General features: G+C 49.9%; 1 protein-coding gene across 2 annotated transcripts in view; it reads left to right on the top strand.

Annotated features, from left to right (window-relative positions):
• wwc1 (WW and C2 domain containing 1) overlaps positions 1-24,697 on the top strand; it is a 204,741-nt gene that overhangs the window by 138,568 nt on the left and 41,476 nt on the right. For both annotated transcript variants that reach the window (XM_038796050.1, XM_038796049.1), the window contains exons 16-18: positions 1,898-2,065; positions 4,625-4,725; positions 19,219-19,381. In XM_038796050.1, the coding sequence (XP_038651978.1) occupies positions 1,898-2,065; positions 4,625-4,725; positions 19,219-19,381 (432 nt within the window). The remainder of the gene's footprint in view (positions 1-1,897; positions 2,066-4,624; positions 4,726-19,218; positions 19,382-24,697) is intronic.

Genomic DNA, 24,697 nt, shown 5'->3' with positions numbered 1-24,697 from the left:
TAAATGTTAATGCTTAAGACTGCACCTTTTTTTGAGCTTGCAGTTGGTCAAGAACTTTGGGTTTTTATTGCGAGGAACCAACGTATTTGGCATTCCAGTAGGGTATCCTTGGACACAATTTCATTTGGGCTAGCAATTGGCCATTATTTTTTCCACAATTTCAAACTCTGAACCGTTCCAAAGATGTGCAGGTTAGGTGGATTGGCCATGATAAATTGCCCTTAGTGTCCAAAGTTGCCCTTAGTGTTGGGAGGGGTTACTGGGTTATGGGGATAGGGTGGAGGAGTTGACCTTGGGTCGTGTGCTCTTTCCAAGAGCCGGTGCAGACTCGATGGGTCGAATTACCTCCTTCTGCACTGTAAATTCTATGATAATCTATGATAAGCTTTATGTCTTTTACAGAGCAACTCATGACAGTGTTTCAATTTAGCTCCGTGGGCTAGACAGCTGGCTTGTAATGCAGAACAAGGCCAGCAGCGCGAGTTCAATTCCCACAGTGAGAGTTCTGAATTCTCCCTCTGTGTACCCGAACAGGCACCGGAATGTGGCGACTAGGGGCTTTTCACAGTTACTTCATTGAAGTCTACTTGTGACAATAAAAGATTATTATTATTAATTCTTATGATGCAAGTACAGTAAGTAACCATAGTCCCAGGTGACCATAGGCTGCATTTCCCTTTGAGTGGGAGAGCTGACTGGTGGTGATTTAATCTGAGGATCGCCATACCTCAGGGGAGGGGCAAGGTTGAAAAGGTGGGCCTTCATGAATAACCTCAGCCGGTATGGGAATTAAATGGACGTTGTTGACCTTGCTCTATCCTTGCTGTCTGGCCAACTAAGCTAAACCGGCCCCCCTTAAAATCAGTGAATAAAGAAGAGCTGGTCAAATGCCTGAGTTCATTTCACATCACCACCATAATGTACTTACTGAGAATCTTTGGTTTCAACCAGTAGTTTAGAGTAATCTTCATGTATTAATAATTACTGTTCAGATTTAAATGTTGGTCATGACAAGATCTTTGGCAAATTGGTCATAAACAGCTGATATTGCTCCTATATAATGGCCACATTTCTAGATTTGTAACATTTCTAACAAGGTAGAGTGTGAGGCCAATGCAGGAACAATGAGAAAGCTAGATTAGTTATCTTAATTCTTTACATTATTTACATCCTTCGCACAATGCAAATTCCATCCATCTCCAAGGGATGCTATCCTAGTGTGCAGAATAATCACCACCCTTTTGAAGATTTTTGTGTGGATTTTCTGTTTCTTTGAATCACACAAGAAGTTCAGAAGATAGTAAGCAAAGTCACATTTATTGGCTTATCGGGGTCCTATGATTCTCGGAAATCATAATAGTGAACAGAGGCATTCCCTCGTAGTTAGAATGACAAATTTTGGAGCTGTTTCACTTGTACTGGAACACCATTAAATAGCAATACTGAAAATTAACAGTCAACTGGGTTGGGAAAATGGGCATGGGGGCAAATGCAAAGTGTCAACATTCACAGATGAAGCTGTAACAGACTGAAAGTGGTCTACACTTTCCTAAAGTGGCAGCTGAGTTTCTTACCAATTAAGCTGGATGTAAATATCTAAGAACTAACTTGCCGCAATTATCCAGTACCATGAATATATCAAAGATACCAAACTTTTAGAATCAAAAACTCAAATGGTTCACTTCATTGGATCAACAGAAATTGGGATGAAGCATTAGCTGTTAAATATTGTATTTTTTAGGATTCTCATCATAACAATTTCTCTTGTATAATGCGTAGTGATGTTAATATTTACTCTCTGACCAACAATTTTTTAATATCTTATTTCCAGTAACTTCTGAATATATGTTTTGTCACACCTAATGCATAAATGACAATTTATTTAAATTTTAAACAGGGTGGAGCTCAGATCAGCTTGGCAAATGTTATCAGATGTGGAGAGTGGTCAACACACTGGTACAACCTCCTTAATCTTCATTATCTACAGGAAGAAAGCATGAAACACAATGCAAAAAATGAAGGTGTTCTTCAATCAGAAAGTGAACTCTCCTCAACAGAGAAGAAAGTAGGTCATTAATTTAAATCTTTGCAAGGTAAACCTAGGCGTGACATTAATGCAGTGAATTTCCAAATAAACATCAAATCTTGAATCTCAATTTCAATTATTGCACAAATTCAGACATTTTCCGAAAGGACGTTTTACCAGTCTCTGGCAGATGATCAATATGAGAGACAAAATAGTAAAAAGGCAAAATGACGAGAGAGAGATATTTTGATTGGCTCTGAACATTTAACCAAGTTAATTTAACAGGCAGTAGAAATGGAGCCACTATTTATTCCTGTAGAATCGTAGATGCTGGGAAATCCAGTAGAAATCAATTCCATGGGATCCTGAGCCTCCCATCTGAAGCATTGTACTTTGGAATAGAAGGTAGGGAAGAATATTTAGCCATATTCCAGATAACGTCCCCATCAGAAAACCTGACCAGGCAAGGCCTTGACAAACTGCAGTTGGGTGAACATTTAGAAAGCCTCACACAATTTAAAGCTATGTAAATTGGACCCTCGTAAATATTTTGTTTCCCTCTTCAGACTCTTGTCAAAGACACACTGAAGCTCCCTGAAGTGTGGCAGGTTTGACATTGATGACTGGGAGGAGCTGGCTACTAATCATTCAAAATGGCGACAACCTGTCCATCAAGCTGTGTCACACTTTTGAGTCATAACATTTTAATGATGAAACAAAGTGGCGGCAGAGAAGGAAAGAAAATAAAACAAATTCTGCACTCTGGGATGTACCATCCTATGTGCCCAAAGATCTGTGGGTCAAGAATTGGCCTATTCAGTTACATGAAGACCTGTGGCAGAAAATCCCAACCCTGAGTAGAGGTGAAACTTCAAATCAAGGGACAGATGATGACAGCAATTACTTACTTTGCATTGAATTTCCTTTATCCATACTAGAAGATTTACTGTCAGAAATATTTCAAGCTGATGTGCACAGAGGAAAAGGGGGCCATGCAAGTTAGGTTGTCTGAGAGATATACGGGACTTTCCCAACTGCATCCACAAATCTGCAGAGAGGCTTGTTTCTCTTCGGCAGATATTATTGCTGAAAGCACCTTTACTGAATGATGGCTGCACTACTAACACCTGATGCTATCATCATGAGATGTGCATACTGTCTAATCCTTATGCTGGCAGATTCTTCAGAAGATTTCCAATCGCAATACTGCCACCCTTTGCTTGGTAGTGCATGAAAAATGGCATGTCAGGATGCTGAGGAATCCATATCTGTATGACTGTGAAACGCTACCTTCTCCGGGTGTCGATCAATGTTATGTTCTGCCATGTGCAAGAAATGCAACTTATCAGCTCGAGCCTGACGCTTGTCCAGGTCTTTCTGCATATGGTCGTGGACTGCATCAGCATCTGCAGAGATGTGAGTGGTCCTGGAAATTGTGTAATCATCATGAGCGACTTCTTAGCTTATAATGGAAGGTCATTGGTGAAACAGCTAATGATGTTTGGGCCGAAGACACTGGCCCGAGGATCTTTGGCAGCGATGTCCCCGGACTGTGAATGACTGACCTGGTTTGATTCCAATGAGCGGAGAGTTCCCCCCCCCCAAACAATATCCATTGATTCCAGCTTTGCCATGGCTGTTTGATGCCACAATCTTGTCAAGTGTGGCCTTAATGTCATGTGCAGTCATGAGCACCTCACCTCTTGAGTGTAGCTTTTTTTGTTTGTGTTTGGACCAAGGCTGTAATGAGGTCAGGAGCTGAGTTGCCTTAGTGGAATACAAACTGAACTTCAGTGAGCAGGTTACTGCCAAATAAGTGTCACTTGATAGCACTATCAACAACATTTTCTGTCACTTTGCTTATCGGCTTCAACTCATTCTGCTCGTTCTGCTTAGAGCTAGTCTTATGAGAGTTCAATTTGTAACTGATTCACCTGCTTTCCCTGCAGTATCAATATAATTTGGATCCTTCTGCTTCTCCTATGGTGAACAGCTAAGCACATAGCATATTGCACAGTGGTTAGCCCTGTTGCTTCACAGCATCAGGGTTCCAGGATTCCCAGCTTGGGTCACTGTCTGTGCGGAGTCTGCATGTTCCCCCTGTGTCTGCATGGGTTTCCTCCCACAAAACGTGCTGTTAGGTAATTTGGACATTCTGAATTCTCTCTCCATGTACCCGAACAGGTGCCATAGTGTGTCAACTAGGAGATTTTCATAGTAACTTAATTGCAGTGTTAATGTAAGCCTACCTGTGAAACTAATAAAGATTATTATTATACTTACTGCTGAGACAAATCACAGTTATAGAATAATAAATATAAATATATTAATTTTCCTCCTTTTGAACAACCAATTTTAAAATGATAGAGTTGCGTAATATTATGCAAAGGATTGTGCACTGGCAAATACCTAAACTGTCCTCTCTCTATTCTGCAAGCCTTATGGTTCTATTGCTGATATTTTTCATAGGATTGATGTCTATTCAAAGACCTCGGACTTATGCAATCTTGGAAGGAAGATTAATTTGTCTGACTATCCATGAATATCATTGAAAGAAAAGAGTCTGGTATTATTTTCAACTTATGACTTTTTTTGCAGGATTCTGTGTCTGAGCTACTAGAACAAACAGTTGCAGAACTGCAGGCAGTAGAGTGGAGGCTAGAAAAAAACAGAAACATGTTGACTCTGGGAGAAGAAAGGTACAGTATTATCACATTCTGCAACAAGTGTAGATGTTTACTGGCTTATTTATTTCAAATACAGAATTTGTATATTTTTTCAACTATTTTGGCAGTTTCTCCTTCCTGTTCTGGAGGCTTATGGTTCCTGTTGAAGTATGGTTCCAGAGGCAGGAATTACCTGCCAGTACCTCATGCAAATGATCATTATTCAATCAAAAGACTATTTGATCATGGGGATAACTTAGTATCAGCATGCACAATTTTAGCACGATCAGTTAGAACATTATCAAGAATGGAATCCTGCTTCATTTTTGTTTCTCTCACTTCTTGGCACAGCCCCCTGCCCTCAATCTAGGGACTCTGAGCTCTCAACTACCAAGATATCTGAGATCAGCTAACTGAATGCAGGCCCAGGATCCAAATTTAAACATTTCTGGATATTTTTAGAGTACAATAGTGGACTTCTGGTGGCAGCCATGGGCTGATCGGTTGCACCCAAGGTAGCCCATTGCTTGGAGGTGTTGGCTTTGGCCCTTTTTACCCAGTTAATGTGTGATTTTTGTGGGAAAAGTGAGTGGAGGATGGTGGTTTTTTTCCCCCAGAGTGGCATGTCGGTGGGGTATCACACTCGGCAAAAGTCAGTGAGAGCCCTAGTTCTGGAGTTAGATGGCACGCGTGGTGCAGCACCAGTGGGAAGAATGGTGGGGTGGAAGGGTTGTCGTCGTCTGCCACGCTGCCTGTGGAGCAGTTGATAGATATTATCAAGGGGGGAGTTTTGTTAAAGCGAAAAGAGAAGCAGGGGGACTGGTCCAGCGCAAATGAGGGAGCAGTATGGTGCAATGATCCAAGAGGCTGAAAGGGCGGTGTCAGATCATAGTGACCAGACCGTGCTGTTGGAGGCAGAAATGGCGATGCTGGGGAAGACCTGTAAGGTGGTGAGGGTGGATGACAGGAGAATTCGTTCAGGCAGCAGAATTTGGGTATTGTGGGTCTGCCAGAGGGTGTGGAGGGAACCAGTGCCACAGGCCATGTTTCGAGGCTGTTCGAGAAGTTGGTCAAGGCAGGGGTCTTCGAGAAGGCCCCAGAGGTGGATCATGGCCAACAGTCACTACAGAGGCTGAGAGCTGGGGAGCCGCCATCAGCAGTGATTGTGCGTGTGCGCATATTCCAGGAAATGGATAAGATTATGAGGTGGGCGAAGGCAACTCGAGACTGTTGCTGGGAGGGAAATCGGATCTGGATCTATCAGGACATTGGTGCCGACCTGGCCAAATGGTGGGCAGGGTTCAATAAGATCAAGGCAGTGCTCTTTCAGAGTAAGGTTCGCTTTGCGGTGTTGCACCTGGCCAAACGTCGGGTGACTTTTAAGGACAGGGAACATTACTTTACGAGGCTGGAGGAGAGGGTGACATTGTCAAGGAACATGGGTTGGGGAGGGCTATTGTTGGGAATTTTTGTATGTTTTATGACTTGTGTATATGCTAGTTTTGTAATTGAGATGTTTTTTGCACATGTTTGGTTTTGGTATGGGTTCCTTGGAATTATATGTGTGTGCATTTGGTTGTTATTTGCACATTTCGGTTTTGTATGGGACTGGGTCGATGAGGGAATGGTACAGAGTTTTGGGTTGGAATAAGGTGGTGGAAACAGAGGGGAGGGATAGTTTGGGCAGTTCGGCTGGCGTCCTTTGTCAGCATCTCAGTGATGTGATCTCAGAAACAATAAAATGAGTGCCAAAATATTTAGTGAATGTAGGAAATATAATGCTGTCTCATGTTGAATACAGTATTGCTCATATGAAGGATAAATGAATAGCATGCTCCATTAATGGTTTGAAATATGTAAAGGTGAAGTTGAAAGTGACCTAGGAATCTGTGAACTAAATACTCAATGTATCCAATCAATGCAGAGCAGCAATCAATACCAATAAAATGGTGAACTATAGCTGAAGCAATAGGATATAGTTCAGAGGAACAAATAATCTAACAGCACAGTGCTTTGGTCAGCCAGCAATTTGAGTACTGTGCCCAGATCTGGGGCGGGATTCTCCGACCCCACGCAGGGTCGGAGAATTGGCGGGAAGCGGCGTTATTTCCGCTCCCGCAGGTTTTCGAATTCTCCCGCCGGTAAAAAACCGGCGTTGTGCAAATCCCGCCGGCAGCCTGTGAAAACAGCTGGCGCCGGCGGGATTTCATTTTATTTGCACTGACCTTAAATCTCCGGCCCGGATGGGCCGAAGTCCCGCCGACGTGGCCACGGGTCACGTCGGCGAAAATCACAGTTGATTTAAAACGGCGTCAACCATTGATGATGGTTGACGCCGTTCAGTGTCGGGGGTGGGGGGTGGGTTGCGGCATGGGGGGGGGGGGGGGGGTTGCGGCCATCGGGGGGGGGGGGGGTGGGTTGCGGCCATCGGGGGAGTGGGTTGCGGCATCGGGGGAGTGGGTTGCGGCCATCGGGGGGGTGGGTTGCGGCCATCGGGGGGTCGCGTTGCGGCCATCGGGGGGTTGCGTTGCGGCCATCGGGGGGTTGCGCCCATCGGGGGGTTGCGTTGCGGCCATCGGGGGGTTGCGGCCATCGGGGGAGTGGGTTGCGGCCATCGGGGGTTTGCTTTGCGGCCATCGGGGGGTTGCGGCCATCGGGGGGTTGCGTTGCGGCCATCGGGGGGGTTGCGGCCATCGGGGGAGTGGGTTGCGGCCATCGGGGGGTTGCGTTGCGGCCATCGGGGGGTTGCGGCCATTGGGGGGTTGCGTTGCGGCCATCGGGGGGTTGCGGCCATCGGGGGAGTGGGTTGCGGCATGGGGGGGGGCATCGGGGGGGGTGGGTTGCGGCCATCGGGGGGGTGGGTTGCGGCCATCGGGGGGTTGCGGCCATCGGGGGGGGGGGTTGCGGCCATCGGGGGGTTGCGGCCATCGGGGGGGTGGGTTGCGGCCATCGGGGGGTTGCGGCCATCGGGGGGGTGGGTTGCGGCCATCGGGGGGGTGGGTTGCGGCCATCGGGGGGGTGCGTTGCGGCCATCGGGGGGTTGCGGCCATCGGGGGAGTGGGTTGCGGCATGGGGGGGGGTGGGTTGCGGCCATCGGGGGGTCGCGTTGCGGCCATCGGGGGGTTGCGTTGCGGCCATCGGGGGGTTGCGCCCATCGGGGGGGTTGCGTTGCGGCCATCGGGGGGTTGCGGCCATCGGGGGAGTGGGTTGCGGCCATCGGGGGTTTGCTTTGCGGCCATCGGGGGGTTGCGGCCATCGGGGGGTTGCGTTGCGGCCATCGGGGGGTTGCGGCCATCGGGGGAGTGGGTTGCGGCCATCGGGGGGGTTGCGTTGCGGCCATCGGGGGGTTGCGGCCATTGGGGGGTTGCGTTGCGGCCATCGGGGGGTTGCGGCCATCGGGGAGTGGGTTGCGGCATGGGGGGGGGCATCGGGGGGGGGTGGGGTTGCGGCCATCGGGGGGTTGGTTGCGGCCATCGGGGGGTTGCGGCCATCGGGGGGGGGTGGGTTGCGGCCATCGGGGGGTTGCGGCCATCGGGGGGGTGGTTGCGGCCATCGGGGGGTTGCGGCCATCGGGGGGGTGGTTGCGGCCATCGTGGGGGTGGGTTGCGGCCATCGGGGGGGGTGCGTTGCGGCCATCGGGGGGTTGCGGCCATCGGGGAGTGGGTTGCGGCATGGGGGGGCATCGGGGGGGGGTGGGTTGCGGCCATGCGGGGGGTGGGTTGCGGCCATCGGGGGGGTTGCGGCCATCGGGGGGGGGGGGTTGCGGCCATCGGGGGGTTGCGGCCATCGGGGGGGTTGCGGCCATCGGGGGGTGGGTTGCGGCAATCGGGGGGGTTTGGGGGCAGCGGCGGGCAGAGAGGGGGGGCGACGATGCCGCGGGCCAACGCACCGTCGCCCCCCCCCCCCTCTGTACGCCGCTGCCCCCTACCCTAACCACCCCCCCCTCACCACCCCTACCTCCCTCAACGCCCTCTACCCCCCTCCCCACCACCCCTCCGTACTTACCCCCGCCCTCCACCACCCCCTCTACTCCCCCTCCCCACCACCCCTCCTACCCCCCTCCCCACCACCCCTACCCCCCTCCAACGCCTGTTATGTATTGTTCCAGTAATACGTTACTCGTAGATTAAGTTTAGTAATTATTTTTCTGTGTAAACTCCATCCATTTGAAGCTGCCCAGTAGGGCCTGTGCCTGTGATTATTGAGAACAGTCTTATTGAGCATCTTCTCTAATTTTAATCTTATGTTGACCAGGAATGAGCTGTAATCAAGAGGATATAAAAGTTTTTTTATATCTCCCCATCTCTCGCAACGCCGCAAACCCCCCCCCCCTCAACGCCGGGTCCCCCCCCCCCCTCAACGCCGGGTCCCCCCCCCCCCTCAACGCCGGGTCCCCCCCCCTCAACGCCGCAACCCCCCACCCTCAACGCCGCAACCCACACCCCGTCCCCTCCCTCTGAAGGCCGGTACCCACACCCCCCCTCTCTCCTCCTCCCCCCCTTCCTTCCTCCTCCCCCCCTTCCTTCCTCCTCCCCCCCTTCCCCCCCCCCCTTCCTTCCTCCTCCCCCCCCCCCCCTTCCTTCCTCCTCCCCCCCTTCCTTCCTCCGTTAGTGGGGGGTGGGTGCGGCGTTGGAGTGGGGTAGGGGTGGTGAAGGGGGTAGGGGTGGTGAGGGGAGGGGGTTTGGGGTAGGGGCAGCGGCGTGCAGAGGAGGGGGGCGACGGATGCCCGGGGCCAACGCACCGTCGCCCCCCCTCTGCACGCAGCTGCCCCTACCCCAACCCCCTCCCTTCACCACCCCTACCCCCTTCACCACCCCTACCCCCCTCCAACGCTGCACCCCCACACCTCCACTAACGCCGCACCCCCCCCCCCCACTAACAGAGGAAGGAAGGGGGGGGGGGAGGAGAAGAGGGAGGGGGGGAGGAGGGAGAGAGGAGGGGGGGGAGGAGGAGAGAGGGAGGGTGGGGAGGATGAGAAGGGAGGGAGGGGGGTGAGGAGGAGAGAGCTGGGGGTGTTGGGTACCGCCCCCCCCAAATCACGGGACACCCCCCCCCCCCCCCCCAATGCCGACACCCCCCCCCCCAAATTCCGTTACAAAACCCCCCCCCAAATGCCGACAAGAACCACCCCCCCCCCCCAATTGCCGAACACACCGCCCCCCACAAATGCCGGAAACACACCAAAACCCCCCCCCACAAAATGCCGGAACACACACCCCCTGCCCCAAATTGCCGGAACCCACACCCCCCCCCCCCCCCAAATGCCGGAACACACACACCCTCCCCCCCCCCCCACAGAAAATGCCGAACACCACCCCCCCCCCAAATGCCGAAACACACCCCCCCCCCCAAATGCCGGAACCACACACACACCCCCCCCCCCCCCCCCAAATGCCGGAACACACACACCCCTCCCCCCCCCCCCCCCCCCCCCCCCCCCCAAAATGCCGGAACACACCCCCCCCCCCCCAAATGCCGGAACACCCCCCCCCCCCCCCCCAAATGCCGGAACACACACACCCCCCCCCCCCCCCAAAATGCCGGAACACACACCCCCCCCCCCCCAAATGCCGAGTCTGTCTCTCTCCTCCTTATCCTCCAAAAAACGCCGGGTCTCACCACTTCCGCAGCTGGTGAAACTGACGCGTATCGCGTCAGTCAGCTGCTAGCCCCTCCGGGAACGGAGAATAGCGGCCTTAAAGAAGGCCCAGACGCCGGAGTCATTAACACCGATTTTTCTCGCCGGAAACCCGCGTTACGACGGGCAACGGAGAATCCCGCCCCTGGTCACTGAAACACAGGGGGCGAAATTCTCCGACCCCCACGACGGGTCGGAGAATAGCGGGAGGGCCTTCCCGACATTTTTCCCGCCCTCCCGCTATTCTCCCCCCCCCCCCCCCCACCCAACTCCCGACACGAATCGCTGCCGCCGTTTTTTTACGGCCGGCAGCGATTCACAGCTGTTCGATGGGCCGAAGTCCCAGCCCTTTACGCTGTTTTTACGAACGGCAAACAGACCTGGTCTGGCCGTTCGTAAAAACGGCGGGAACAACTCGCTTTTTATAACCATGGCACCGGTTGGCACGGCAGTACCACGGCCGTGCCAAGGGTGCCATGGGCCCGCGATCGGTGGGCACCGATCGCGGGCAGCGGGCCCGATGCCCGCGCACTATTTGTCCTTCCGCCGCCCCGCAGTATCCATTCGCGGGGCGGCTGAGGGGCATCCCGGCCCGCGCATGCGCGGGTTTCGCGCAAATACGCGATGACGTCATCCGCGCATGCGCGGGTTGGAGTCTTCCAATCCGCGCATGCGCGGCTGATGTCATATGACGCGTCAGCCGGCGCTAACTCCGGCAAGCGGGCTTAACGAAATTCGTTAAGCCCGTGATGCCGGAGCTTGCGGCGTCGGGCTGCTAGCCCGACCGGGGACCAGAATCGGTTCCCGGTCGGGAAGGGGCGCGCTGGCGTCAAACCCGCCCGGGTTTGACGCCAGCCTTACGATTTCTCCCGTTTTGGGAGAATCGCGCCCAGGGCCTTTAGGAAGGGAGTTCAAGGATTTTGACCCAATGACAGTGAAGAAACACTGATAAAGTTTCAAGTCAGGATAGTGTGGGGCTAGGAGGGGAAATTGCATGTGATGGTGTCCCCATGCATCTGGTGCAGTTGTCCTTGGTGGTTGAGGGGAAGTTTTGAAGGTGCTGTCAAAGGAGCTTTAGTGAGTTACTACAGTGCATTTTGTAGATGGTGTATCCTACCACTGTGCATCGGTGGTGGATGGAGTGCTAATCAAATGATCCTGGATGGTGTCAAGCTTCTTGAATGTTGTTGGAGTTGCATTCGTCCAGGAAAATGGAAACTATTCCATCAGATTCCTGACTTGTGCCTTGTAAATGGTGGGCAAGCTATGGGGAATCAGAAGATGAGTTAGTCTCCGCAGAATTCCTGGCCTCTGTCCAGCTCTTATGGCATCGTATTTATAAGGTTGGCCCATTTCAGTTTCGGATAAATGGTAATCCTCAGGAAGTTGATGGTGGGGGATTCAGTGATGATAATGCCATTGAATGTCAAGGGAGATGATTGGATTCTCTCTTAAAGGAGATGGTCATTGCCTGGCACTTATGTGGAAGCCCAACACCTCCATGCAAAAGGCAAAGTTGCAGCATTTGCAACAATCTTTAGCCAAAAGTGCCAAGTGTTTGATCTGTCTTGTGCCACTTATCAGCTCGAGCCTGCCGATTGCCCAGGTCTTTCCGCATTTGGTCACGGACTGCGTCAGTCAGTATCTGAAGAGTTGTGAATGGTGCTGAACAGTGTGCGCACATCCCCACTTCTGACCTTATGACAGAGGGAAGGTCATTGATGAAGCAGTGATGTCCTGTGGCTGAGATGATTGACCTCCAACAACCACAGGCATCTTCCTTTGCGCTAAGTTTGATTCCAACCAGTTTAGAGATTTCCCCTGATTCCCATTGAATCCAATATGTTGATGCCACACTTGGTTATTGCTGAGTAAGTGCCAATTTATATAATTGTCAACGATCCTTTCCATCACTTTGCTGATGCTACAAGAGTAGACTGATAGGATAGTAATTGGCGTTTTCCTGCTTTTTGTGGACACGACATATCTGAGCAATTTTCTACATTGCGGGATAGATGCCAGCCTGGTAGATATTCTGGAACAGCTTGGCTAAGGACAGAGCTTGTCCTGGAGGACAGGTCTACTGCTATAATAATGTCTGGGCCTATAGCCGTTGCAGGATCCGGTGCCTTGAGCCGTTTCTCGCTATCAGGTGGAATGAATCAAATTGGTTGAAGACTGACATCTGTGATGTGGAGGACCTCTGGAGGAGGCCTAGATAGATCACTTGCCACTACTGGCTGAAGATTATTGCAAATGCTGCAGCTTTGTCTTTTGCATGGAGGGGCTGGGCTTCCCCATCATTGAAGATGGGAAAATTTGTGAAACTTTCTCCTGCAAGTAGTTGTTTAATTGTCTACCACCATTCATGACTGGCTGTGGCATTACTATGGCAAAGCTTAGATCTGATCTGTTGGATGTGGGTTTGCTTTTCTCTGTCTATTATATACCTAATTTTTAGGTATACCTGGTGCTGCTCGTGACATACCGACCTGCATTCTTCATTAAGCCAGGATAATTCCCTAGTTCGCTAGTAATGGCGGAGTGGAGGCTATGTCGGGCAATGCAGTCATGGACTGTATTTGTATACAATTTTGCTGCTGCAAATGGCCCACAGTGCCTCATGAATGCGCAGTTTTGAATTACTAGATCTGTTTGAAATCTATCCCATGGTGGTAGTGCCACATGACACAATGGAGGATATTCTCAAGGTGAAGACAGGACTTGCCTCCACAGGGACTGTGCGGTGGTCACTCTTACCAATGCTGTCATGGACAGATTAATCGGTTACACGTAGGTTGGTGAGGATGAGGTCAAGTAGATTTTGCCCTTGTGTTAATTTCATCACCATCTGATGCTGACCCAGCCTAGCAGCTATGTCCTTTAGCACATGGCCAGCTCAATCAGTAATGTTACTATCGAATCATTCTTTCCGATGGACATTGAAGTACCCCACCCAGTCTATATCCCCTGCCCTAGCTAACCTCCAGGAGGTGTTCAACATTGAGGATCACTGATTCATCAGCTGAGGTGGAATGGCAGGTGGCAATGAGCAGGAGTTTTCCTTAGTCACGTTTGACCTGATGCCATAAGACTTCATAGGGTCCAGAGTTTATGTTGAGGACACTCAGAGCAGCTCCCTCCTGACTGTATACCATTGTGCCTCCACCACCTCTTGTGGATCTGTCCTGTTGGTGGGGCAGGTCATACCCAGCGATGGTAATGGTGGTGTCTGGGACATTGCTGTAAGGTATAATTACATGAGTATGACTATGTCAGACTGCTGCTCATGGTTGGGACAGTTCTCCCAATTTTGGCACAAGACCCCAGATGTTTGTAAGCGAGCCAACTACTAACCCTCAGCAGGGTTTGTAGTTATTGTTTCTGGTGCCTAGGTTGACCCTGGGTGATTTGTCTGTTTCATTCATCTTTGTAGAGTTGCAGCGGTTTGATACAACTGAGTGGCTTGCTCGCCCATTTCAGAGGTCATTTAAGGATCAATCAGGTTGCTCTGGGTCTGGAGACACGTGTAAGCCGGACCATGTAAGGATGGCAGTTTCCTTCCCGAAAGAACATTAGTAAACCAGATGGGTTTTTACAACAATGGTTCAAGGTCACTATTACCAAGATTTGCTTTTTAATTCCAGATTTATTAGCTGAATTTCAATTCTACCAGATGCTGTGGTGGGATTTTCCAGGGCCTTCGTTTGGGTCTCTGGATTACTAGTCTGGTGATATTAATTCTATGCCACCGCCTCCCCCGTGGTGTAATTTTGATAAGAGCCACAAAGAAGATTCCTAAAGTCGGAGATCTAAGTTGGACATGAAGATATACAAAATAATGGTGATCAAAGATCTATCTCAACTTACTTAACAACTGGAAGAGTAGGTCAAGGGAGCATTTGTTTAAACTAGTAAAAGGAAGATCTAGGACTGATAATGAATAATTTCTTCACATAATAAGGCTGACTCTATGGTCAGGTATTCCGGATGTTCAGCATTGCTCAAATGGACATGTGACTGATGAACCATAGCTCCAGAGTGCCTGGTTTTCCATCCAGTAAATTAAATGGTGTTCCTGTCCTTGGAATCAGCCCGAATAGTTATCAAGTGGTTGAGATGTCAAATTTTGGCCCAGTCTGGCCTGTCAGGTGGACATAGAAGACTGAACAGCACTATTTTGAAGTTGATCAAGGGAGTTCACCAAGGTTTCCTTGGCAATGTTTATCACTCCAACAACTTCAATATAAATGATTGTCTAATCTGGGCCAGGGTGAAAAATCACGGGTCCTGCTGCATCTCATGTTTCTGGGCACCTTATTCACCTCTGCCTTTTAACCCTCACCTTCAGTCATATTTGGTTCTTTTCCTATTTTGAGATTCACCAATCAATTCATTAATCACAGAAAGATAACTTCCAGTTTTGGGATCTGGTTACTAATATTGTCTGATATATATGCAGCATGGGTCATTAATATTAAGAGCAGCAAGAGTATATCCAGTATTGGTTTGTATGCTGGTGATGATGCTGATCCCACCATGAGTATTAAACAAACTAGAGAGTAGAAATTAATTTCAACAGCATTGTGCGATATTGTTAATTTGACAGAAAATTAAGTTATTAGTTATTTATAACACTATGCAGACGATGGCGGCAGTTCAAACACCGCTGGATCTGACGCGCCTGGTAAATAGCGGGAAAGGCCAAAATCGAGATTTGCGCCAGGTGCAAATTCGTCGGCAATTCACTCTGCCTGCTTCCAATAGTAAGTTCCGGATCTCGCCCACAGATGGTGAGGATATCATTAACCCTCAGTTGTATTCATTTCAATCTCATCAGTGAGCTTGAAGTCAAATGCAGCAGACTCCTGGGAATTGCTCGACGTGCCAGCAAGAAATCACGTGGATATCACTTAGTACTCATTTCTAAAAACGTGAAGGTGGAGTGATGGCTCCTGAGGGGAATTGAGGAGATAAGGAGCCATTTCCATTTTCTATCATGCAACTCGAGGGCCACCGGAGCTGTTGGCCCAGAGCTTAGGGTGAGGTGGTTGGGAGGTTTGGTCGGTGGGCTGTAGCGTTCCAGGTTGGGGGTAGAGGCATTGCGTCAATGAGGCCTTCAAGCCAGCTTTAAATATGTGAAGACCTATAACAGGCAGGCTGCAGCCTGTCTGTTCACCAAACACTTCCAGGACAGAACCTTGCTGTGGCTTCAATGCTGAAAGTCAATTTCACTTCCTTTGACTGTGACCAGCCTCTAGTTTCACAGTTGAAGGCTACTGCAAATGAGATGTTGGCCTTATTAGTTTTGAGAACACTTCAAAACTGCAGATTATGTTAGCTGCTTGCTCGCGCTGGTGGCTGCAAATGCCTGGAAGCTGCTTTGCTATTTGCATCCTTTTCTAAGAATGTTTTCTAAGATACCTGGGACCTGGAATACCGGGCTCAGGGGGCATATGGGCCCAGAAGGCAATGTGGTTCGAAGCAAGAAGGCGCTGCAGGACAACATTGATCCAAATGGGCCACCTGATGACGCCATTGAAGAAATGCTTTTGCAGATTGCTGATTCTTTTGTTGCTGGGGTGGCAAGGACTGCATGTAACTGGCACGTCACCGTGGGTTAAACACGCTGGAAATCAAGGATGTTCAACTTCACCTTGGGCGCCAGTCCCGGGGTTGGCTTGCAACGCTTTCTCCTCCTTGACGGTACCCGAAGGGCTCTGGGGGTTTCCATGGGACGGAGGTGCAGCTGGAGTGAGCTCCAGAGGCCTCCGAGTCATCTGACCTGACAGCTCTCCATTGTCTGCACCATGCCTTGGGCACCACCAGTCATGACGCGGACATCATACTCTATGCCTTCCACTGCAGCCACCTCCCGAGCAGTGTTGGCCTCAATGCCACGCATTGTCAGCAGCATCTCCTGCGACTGAAGCCTTTGGGACTCCTCCAATTGGCTTTGCAATCGCTGGAATGAACTTGACATCCCCTCCTGAATGTCATGGCTCTGGCCTATCATTTGCATCAGCTCTGGGAGTACCTTGTCTAGAAGTTCGACATCTGGCGGAGTCCTGGGATCCAGCAGACCTTTGACTGCTGTCTCCCTCGGTTGTTCCTGTCTCCACCTGATGTGCATCAGCAACTGTGTGGTGCTCACCAGATTGTGCCCCAGAGACTTGTCCACTAATACCGCTGACCAAGATGTGACGCCTCGATGGTTGTCTCCTGGGAGCTCTGCTCCAAGGTGTTCTCTTGGGTGCCAGGAAGCGGGGTGGCGACTCTGGATGGCCCTGCCTCATCAGGTGGAGATCCAGCGAGACAATGGACATGTGGCCAGTGAGAGGGAAGGATCATTTTGTCTGACATGAATTATTAATTTGAGACAGGTCACCTGGCTGAAAAGACAGTACATCCTCACCTATGTGGCGCAGGCCAACCTCGCTGTCAGTGACTGCTCTCTCCTCTGTCAACCCAGCAATCTCCATGGCCCATTTCTCATTGGGGGTGAGGATTTGGATCTCTGGGATTCTGCCCCCAACTTGGCTCTTTCCCATTTATTATGGGCTATCTTCTCCTGCGGGGACAAAAAGAGAGCTTTGTGAGCCGCACGCTTGATGGATCGGGGGGTATATCGCAAGTGGCATGTGTATGGGCACTGCATCTGGGCATGAAGAGGTTGTGCTTGTGCGTGCCAGTTGTTCCTGAGCACCAAGCATGAAGATCGAATGTGGGGAGGGTGTGAGTTGTCAGCCAGTGATTTGTGGGGTGGTGTCTGGGAATTTGAGGGGTAGCGGCAGATCAGATGCCAGGAGAGAAGTGGCAATTTATCCTTGCAGCTTAGTGGAGGTCGTTGGTCTTCTAACATTGGTCGACAGTCCTCCGGGTCATGCTATCCGAATTGGCTGCCACTGCCTCCCAGACGGCATCGCTGACCCTGATGCTCCAACACCCTCTGGGCAACAAGATGTCCTTCTTCGCATCCTTATAGCGCGGAGCAGGTCTGCGCGATGCCATACTTGTGTGTTGACTGGGAGTGGCTGGTGAGGGAGCGCTTAAAAGCAGCTCCCTCTTATTAGCGCCGAGACACAGGCGGAATCAGGTGCAGCGAGACAGCCAGTTATGGCAAGAAGCTCGTGGAGGCTCATTTTCGGCACTTAGTGTTGCTGATTACGGGCCACGATCTCGCCAATGCAGCCGTCAAGAAACATCCTGCCAAACAAGTCAAAAATGACACTTAGAAATGTTTCTGTCAAATCGCACCCGTTTACAATGATTTTGGTGACTGCCTCGTTAACATTTTTCACCATATGTGCATGGTGACAGTAAATTTTTATTTGGGGGGAAAGATTCAGTATTTGCAACCCAGTGTGCAAGAAAACTTTTTCGGTTTGTTTTTAAAAAAAATTTGATTGCTTATTCTGTGTAAGAAAGGAACATTGTCTCCATTGCTGCAGCTTGCATTGTTTCATTGTTGCAGAGTTTTAGAAGGTAAGGAGGGAGGAGAGGGCATGGTTGCATTCACCTGCTACTGCCTGAGCACCCTCCTCCTTTCCAGTTGTTTCTCACCTTGCTCAAGATAACACCGTGAAGTTCTAGTTCTCTGGGAGCAGCTTGTGTACAGCTTGGTCCAGCCTGACACGAGGCTGAGTGATAGCTCTCTGGGCACAAAGAGGCAGAGTTTTAACTTGTGCCTGGGTGCAAAGTTTTGTGTTGTGAAATCAATGGAAATGAAAATCAGACATTTTCTACAATGAATAGCCAATCCTCAATGGCAGTTTTGTCTCTGGGCAGTAAGTTGTAATTCTGCCCTAAAGTAATTTGTATATGGAGCTACAAAATAGTAATAATAACCGCTTATTGTCACAAGTAGGCTTCAATGAAGTTACTGTGACAAGATCCTAGTCGCCACATTCCGGCGCCTGTTCAGGGAGGCCGGTACGGGAATTGAACCCGCGCTGCTGGCATTGTTCTGCATTACAAGCCAGCTGTTTAGCCCACTGTGCTAAATATAGCTCTGAGTTCATATTTTATATTACAAAATATCCTTATCTAATCTCCATTTTTTAATGTAATATTTTTCCATTGAGAGTTTTTGCATTAAGCAACTTAGCACATAAAATGCCATATAGGTGCTACTGAAAGTCTCGGTAAAAACTTCACCCTCCCCCTTTCTGTTTGTCTCATTTTCTGGATGGAACTGTTGTGAGCAGCAATAAAATGTTGCAATCCAGAACGCCAGTGCAATTGATTAGAGAGGTCAGAGCAGATTTTTTAGTGTACAAACGTCCAGGAGTTGCATTCAAATTCCACTGAAGCAGAAAATGTGCTCCTCAATGTGGCAATTTCCAAGAGAGGAGATCATTTATTGCTGGAATTTTGTTTTTTTAAGTAGCAAGCTGGTCCAAACTCGCTAAACCTCAACTTGCAATTGGCTTGTAGAAGTGTCACTTTGCTAGACATGTCTGTTTTCATCTGACTTAATTGATGACCCTAATGGAGTTTATCAAAGAAGTGATTCAGGGTCATTTGGATGTTCTGCAATCACTATCTAGCCTTTCTGACTTAATTGTGGATATGATAAGTTAATCTGGTGTTCTAAATGGCAATATAAGGCTGCTCATCATTTCAGTATATTTATCCTAACATTCCCCACAAATTAATTTTTCAATTTTATCTAAGGGTGTCTTTTGCAGCTGCCAAGCACAGCCACGGTGCATAATAAAGAGAAAGGAAGAAGCAGACGCAAACCTCAACCAGGAAATAGTTTTTTTTGCTTTGTGGTTGGAAATAAGAATGGGAGAACCAAAGACAGGAGAGTTTCTTACAAAAGGAACAAAACTATACAGATTTTTTAATAAAATCTATATTTAGTGCAGTTTATTTGCTTACAGGCCAAGTGTGGCAGAGGAAGGTGACGACAATGAAAATGAATTGGCCAAGGAGGAGGAGGAAGAATACAATGAAGGAATACAGTGGGAAAATGAGGACATTGCTGAGAATGCCAATGAACAGACTGATGATCAGTCAGCACTCCAAGCAATAGTTGCAGAGAAGGTGAATATTTTATTGAAATAATAGATCTATTTGGCTAACCCTCTCATGAACCATTTCAGGAGTACAATTGCTGCCATTTAGAGAGAGCCCAAGGCGCAGGTTGCCTGGTTGTAGAGGCGTAGCAAATGGTTCTGATATGTATTAACATTTGTGAATTATTATGGATCACAGAATTTAGGTTAATGGAATCCGTGAATGTTTGGGGCTATTGGATGAATTACTTTTTTTAAAAATAGTTTTTATTCAGATTTTCACAAAATATCAATAACAGAAAATATTAACAAAAAACAAAAATATTAACAATTAAGGAAAACAACAAAGAACAAACCCCCCCCCCCCCCCCCCATTAAATACAAAAAGAAGAGATTAACACCCGTCATAACCAAAGAACACATGTACACGTCCCTTCAACCCAACCCACCGAAACGATCCCGCCCCCCCCCCCCCCCTGGGCTGCTGCTGCTGCTGCTGGCCTTTTTTTCCCTACCGTTCTGCCAGGAAAGGCTGCCACCACCTGAAAAACCCCTGTACTGATGCCCTCAGGGCAAATTTCACCCTCTCCAATTTGATGAACCCCAATTGTTGATCCAGGCCTCCACGCTTGGGGGCCTCGCATCCTTCCACTGAAGAAGAATCCTCCGCCAGACTACTAGGGACGCAAAGGCCAGAACACCGGCCTCTTTCGCCTCCTGCACTCCTGGCTCCACTGCAACCCCAAATATTGCGAGTCCCCAGCCTGGCTTAACCCTGGATCCTACCACCCTCGACACCGTGCTTGCTACCCCCTTCCAAAATTCCCCCAGCGCTGGGCATGCCCAGAACATCACGGTAGCATGGTGGTTAGCATCAATGCTTCACAGCTCCAGGGTCCCAGGTTCGACTCCCGGCTGGGTCACTGTCTGTGTGGAGTCTGCACGTCCTCCCCGTGTGTGCGTGGGTTTCCTCCGGGTGCTCCGGTTTCCTCCCACAGTCCAAAGATGTGCGGGTTAGGTGGATTGGCCATGCTAAATTGCCCGTAGTGTAAGGTTAATGGGGGGATTGTTGGGTTACGGGTATACGGGTTACGTGGGTTTAGGTAGGGTGATCATTGCTCGGCACAACATCGAGGGCCGAAGGGCCTGTTCTGTGCTGTACTGTTCTATGTTCTATGTTCTATATGGGCATGGTTCGCTGGGCTCCCCGAGCACCTAGTACATCTGTCTTCGCCCCCAAAGAACCTACTCATCCTCGTCCCGGTCATATGAGCCCTATGTAGCACCTTGAACTGTATGAGGCTAAGCCCCGCACATGAAGAGGAGGAGTTCACTCTTTCCAGAGCATCCGCCCATGTCCCCTCCTCAATCTCCTCACCCAGCACCTCTTCCCATTTACCCTTCAGCTCCTCCACCGAGGCCTCGTCTACCTCCTGCATCACTTGGTATATGTCCGAAATCCTCCCCCCTCCAACCCACACCCCCGAAAGCACCCTGTCCTGGACCTCACGTGGGGGCAACAGAGGGAACCCCACCACCTGCCGCCTGGCAAACGCCCTTACCTGCATATACCTAAAAATGTTCCCCGGGGGGAGCCCGAAATTCTCACCTAGGCTCGCAAACTTCCCATCTGCAAACAGGGCCCTCAACCTCCTAACACCTGCCCTGTGCCAACTCAGGAATCCGCCATCGATTCTCCCTGGAACAAACCGGTGGTTCCCCCGTATCGGGGACCCCATCGAGACCCCCACCTCCCACCTGTGCCGTCTCCATTGCCCCAAAATTTTGAGGGTAGCCGCCACCACCGGGCTTGTGGTATCGTTGGAGGGAGCTGCAACGGCGCCGTTACAAGCGCCTCCAAGCTCGTGTCCACACAGGACGCCATCTCCATCCTCTTCCATGCTGCCCCTTCCCCGTCCATTACCCACTTACGCACCATCGCTGCGTTGGCAGCCCAATAGTGCCCACAGAGGTTGGGCAGCGCCAGCCCTCCCCTATCCCTGCCCCGTTTGGATGAATTACTAAAAGGGGAAAAGGAAAATGTAAGAAAAATTCAATTTGGGTAAAATATTTTCAATTTAAGTTCAATATTATAGTAATAACTCTGCTGATAATATTTGAAATTCCTACAGTGCAGGAGGAGGCCATTTGGCTATCGAGTCTACACCAACCCTCTGAAAGAGCACCCTACTCTGGCTCACTCCCCACCCTATCCCTGCGACCTCATGTAACCTTTGGACACGAAGGGGGAATTTAGAATGGCCACTCCAACTAACCTGCACATCTTTGGACTATGGGAGGGAACCGGAGCACCCAGAGGAAAGTCATGCAGACAAGGGGAGAATGTGCAAACTCCACACCAGAATCCCTACAAGAATACGCCTCCATTGCCCCAAGACAGAACTCTGATCACCAAAAACCCCCCTAGTAATTTCTCAATATTGGCAGCCCAGTAATAAATTAAATTGGGTAAAGCTAACCCACCTGACTGTCTATCTCCATGGAGGTACGCCCTACTGATCCTTAGGGTTCTGCCCGCCCATATAAAAGAGGGCATTAATTTATTAACTCTGATAACGAAGGATTTAGGGAGAAAATGGGGAGATGCTGAAAAAGAAATAAAAACTTTGGGAGGACATTCATTTTAATAGTCGGAACCCTGACTTCCAAGGACGGGGAGGTTATCCCACTTTTGCAAATCCAATTTGACCCCATTCACTAGACTATTATGATTTATTTCATAGCGAGACCCACTCATGGGCCTCCCAGATTCCCAGAATAACGAAAGCTAGATCTGGCAAGGCGTAAAGACAACATCCTAGATCGACCGGAAAGTATTCGCTGCTGTCCAAATTCAACTTGTACCCAGAGAAGGAGCCAAAACTGCGAAGTAGCTTAATTATAGTAGAGACTGGGGCCGGGATTCTCCCCTACCCGGCGGGGCGGGGGGTCCCGCCGTGATGGAGTAGCGTGAACCACTCCGGCATCGGACCGCCCCCTTTAGGGGCCAAGCCCTCACCTTGAGGGGCTAGGCCTGCGCCAGAGTGGTTGGCGCTCCGCCGGCTGGCCTTTGGTGCCACGCCAGCCGGGGCCGAAGGGACTTTGCCAGCTGGCGTAAGTCCGCGCATGCATCGGAGCGTCAGCGGCTGCTGACGTCATCCCCGCACATGCGCAGGGGAAGGGGGTCACTTCCGCCTCCGCCATGGTGAAGACCATGGCGAAGGCAGAAGGAAAAGAGCGCCCCCATGGCACAGGCCCGCCCGCCGATCGGTGGGCGGGAGCCGCCTGCTCCCGCCGGTCGGGTAGGTGGTTTGATTCCCGCCGGCAGGAGATGATTGACAGCGGGGGGACTTTGGCCCATTGCGGGGGAGGGACCGGCGCAGCATGATTCCCGCCCCCGCCGAATCTCTGGTGGCGGAGAATTCGGGACACGGTGGGGGCGGGATTTACGCCGGTCCCCGGCGATTCTCCGACCCAGCGGGGGGTCGGAGAATCCCGCCCTCGGTCTCTACTATATAAAGAAGCAGATCATCTACATACAAGGACACCCTATGCTCCCTCCCTCTCCTTCCATTTACCAGAGATCTTAACATATGGCCAACAGTTCAATTGCTAAAGCAAATAGAAGGGGAGACAGTGGACAACCATGTCAGCACTATTGCAAGCAACTTAACATCTGCATTCAAAAGTGAGATGGGTCGAAACGACCCACATTATTAGGGTCTTTGTCCTTCTTCAGGATCAGGGAGATAGAGGCCTGTGCTAGTGTAACGGGCAACGAACCCCGGGGCAAGGAGTCATTGAAAATATCTAATATTAAAGGGACCAACTGTCCTGCAAACTTCTGATAAAACTCAACACTGAATCCGCTGGGGCCGGAAGTTTTACCCGTCCGCATTAACCCAATGCATATCATAATTTCTTCAGAGCCCAACAGGGATTCCATCTCTTCCCATCTCTCTTTCTGTAACAATGCGAAGGACAACCTATCCAAAAACTCCATCATCCTGAACTCTCCTCCGGAGAGATTCTGATAGAAAGTTTCAAAAACCACGTTGATCTTAGTTGGGTAGAAACTAAACTGCCACCTGAGTCTGTTATCTGCACAGCCACTGCCGCCTCAGCTGATGAGCTAAAAGGCAACTGGCCTTCTCCTCGTGTTCATAAAAGGCCCCCCTTGAAGGTCACAGCTGACTCATCGACTTAACTGTTGATAGTAACTCATATTGCACCTGCAACTTTATCCTACTTGCCAGCAACCCCAGGGTAGGGGCAAGCAAGGACTAATGGTCCACTTCAAGGATGGAGTTCTTTCCATGTATGGCTTGTAGGAAATCATCTCCCCCCAGATGACCACCTTAAGGGATTCCCACAACATAGAAGGTGAGATAGATTCACTCTTATTAAATTTAATATATTCCCCAATGGCAGAGGGCATGCTTTCGCAAAATCTTGTGATTGCCAACAACGCCTTGTGCAATCTCCATGGTGGGCATTGGGAGGGACCCAATTCTAGCATCAAATCCACAAAATGCACGGCATGATCTGAAATCACAATCGCCGAATATCCCGCTCTCCTCATCGCAGGGAGGAGAGACCTACCCACCACAAAATAGGCAATCCATGAGTAAACCTGAAGGACGTGGAAAAATAAAGAAAAACCTTTATCCCTTGGGTGCAAAAAACGCCACGGATTTGCCCCCGCACCCCATCTGCTCCATGAAAGCCAACAATGCTTTTGCCACACCTGATGGAGTCCAGAGATTTTGGCCTGGCTCAGTACAACCTCGGGTCCAGAACACAATTTAAGGTACTCTCGAAGATTAGCTGATGCAAATCCAAATCAGGAATGGAGATGTTGAATCCGCCAAAGTAGCAAGAAAGTAGAAAATTATGAACAAGGTTTATTAGTTATACAATCAAACTCTCCACTCCCCAAAGGGTCTCCTTCCTTGACCTGCTCCCAGGTCAAAGTTTACATACTCATGAGGGCTCCTGACCCACCAACCCTTTTCGCAAATTTGTCTAGTCCATTACCTGCAGATGAGTCTCCAATAGAAACATAACATCAGCATTCAAAGGTGAGCAAATAACCTCAACCTTTTCACTGGTCCATTCAAACCCCTTGCATTCCAGGTGACCAACTGAATTTGGGGCCTCCTCCCCCACTGAATCTGAAGTCAGCCATTTCCACCACGAAAGGTCATCCAACAATGATTCAGAGTACAGGTACCAGGCCCATCAAAGGTGACCACCAAACCCAGCAACAAGACAAAACAAAGAATAAACTGTAGTCATGGTCAGAAAACTATCCCTTCTCCCCACCCCCCTTTCCCCACCCCAA

This window comes from Scyliorhinus canicula, chromosome 4 (genome assembly GCF_902713615.1).
Source record: "Scyliorhinus canicula chromosome 4, sScyCan1.1, whole genome shotgun sequence".
NCBI classification, from domain to species: Eukaryota; Metazoa; Chordata; class Chondrichthyes; order Carcharhiniformes; family Scyliorhinidae; genus Scyliorhinus; species Scyliorhinus canicula.
The sequence above is the reverse complement of the archived record's forward strand: the minus strand, read 5'-3'. Positions and strand labels throughout refer to the sequence as shown.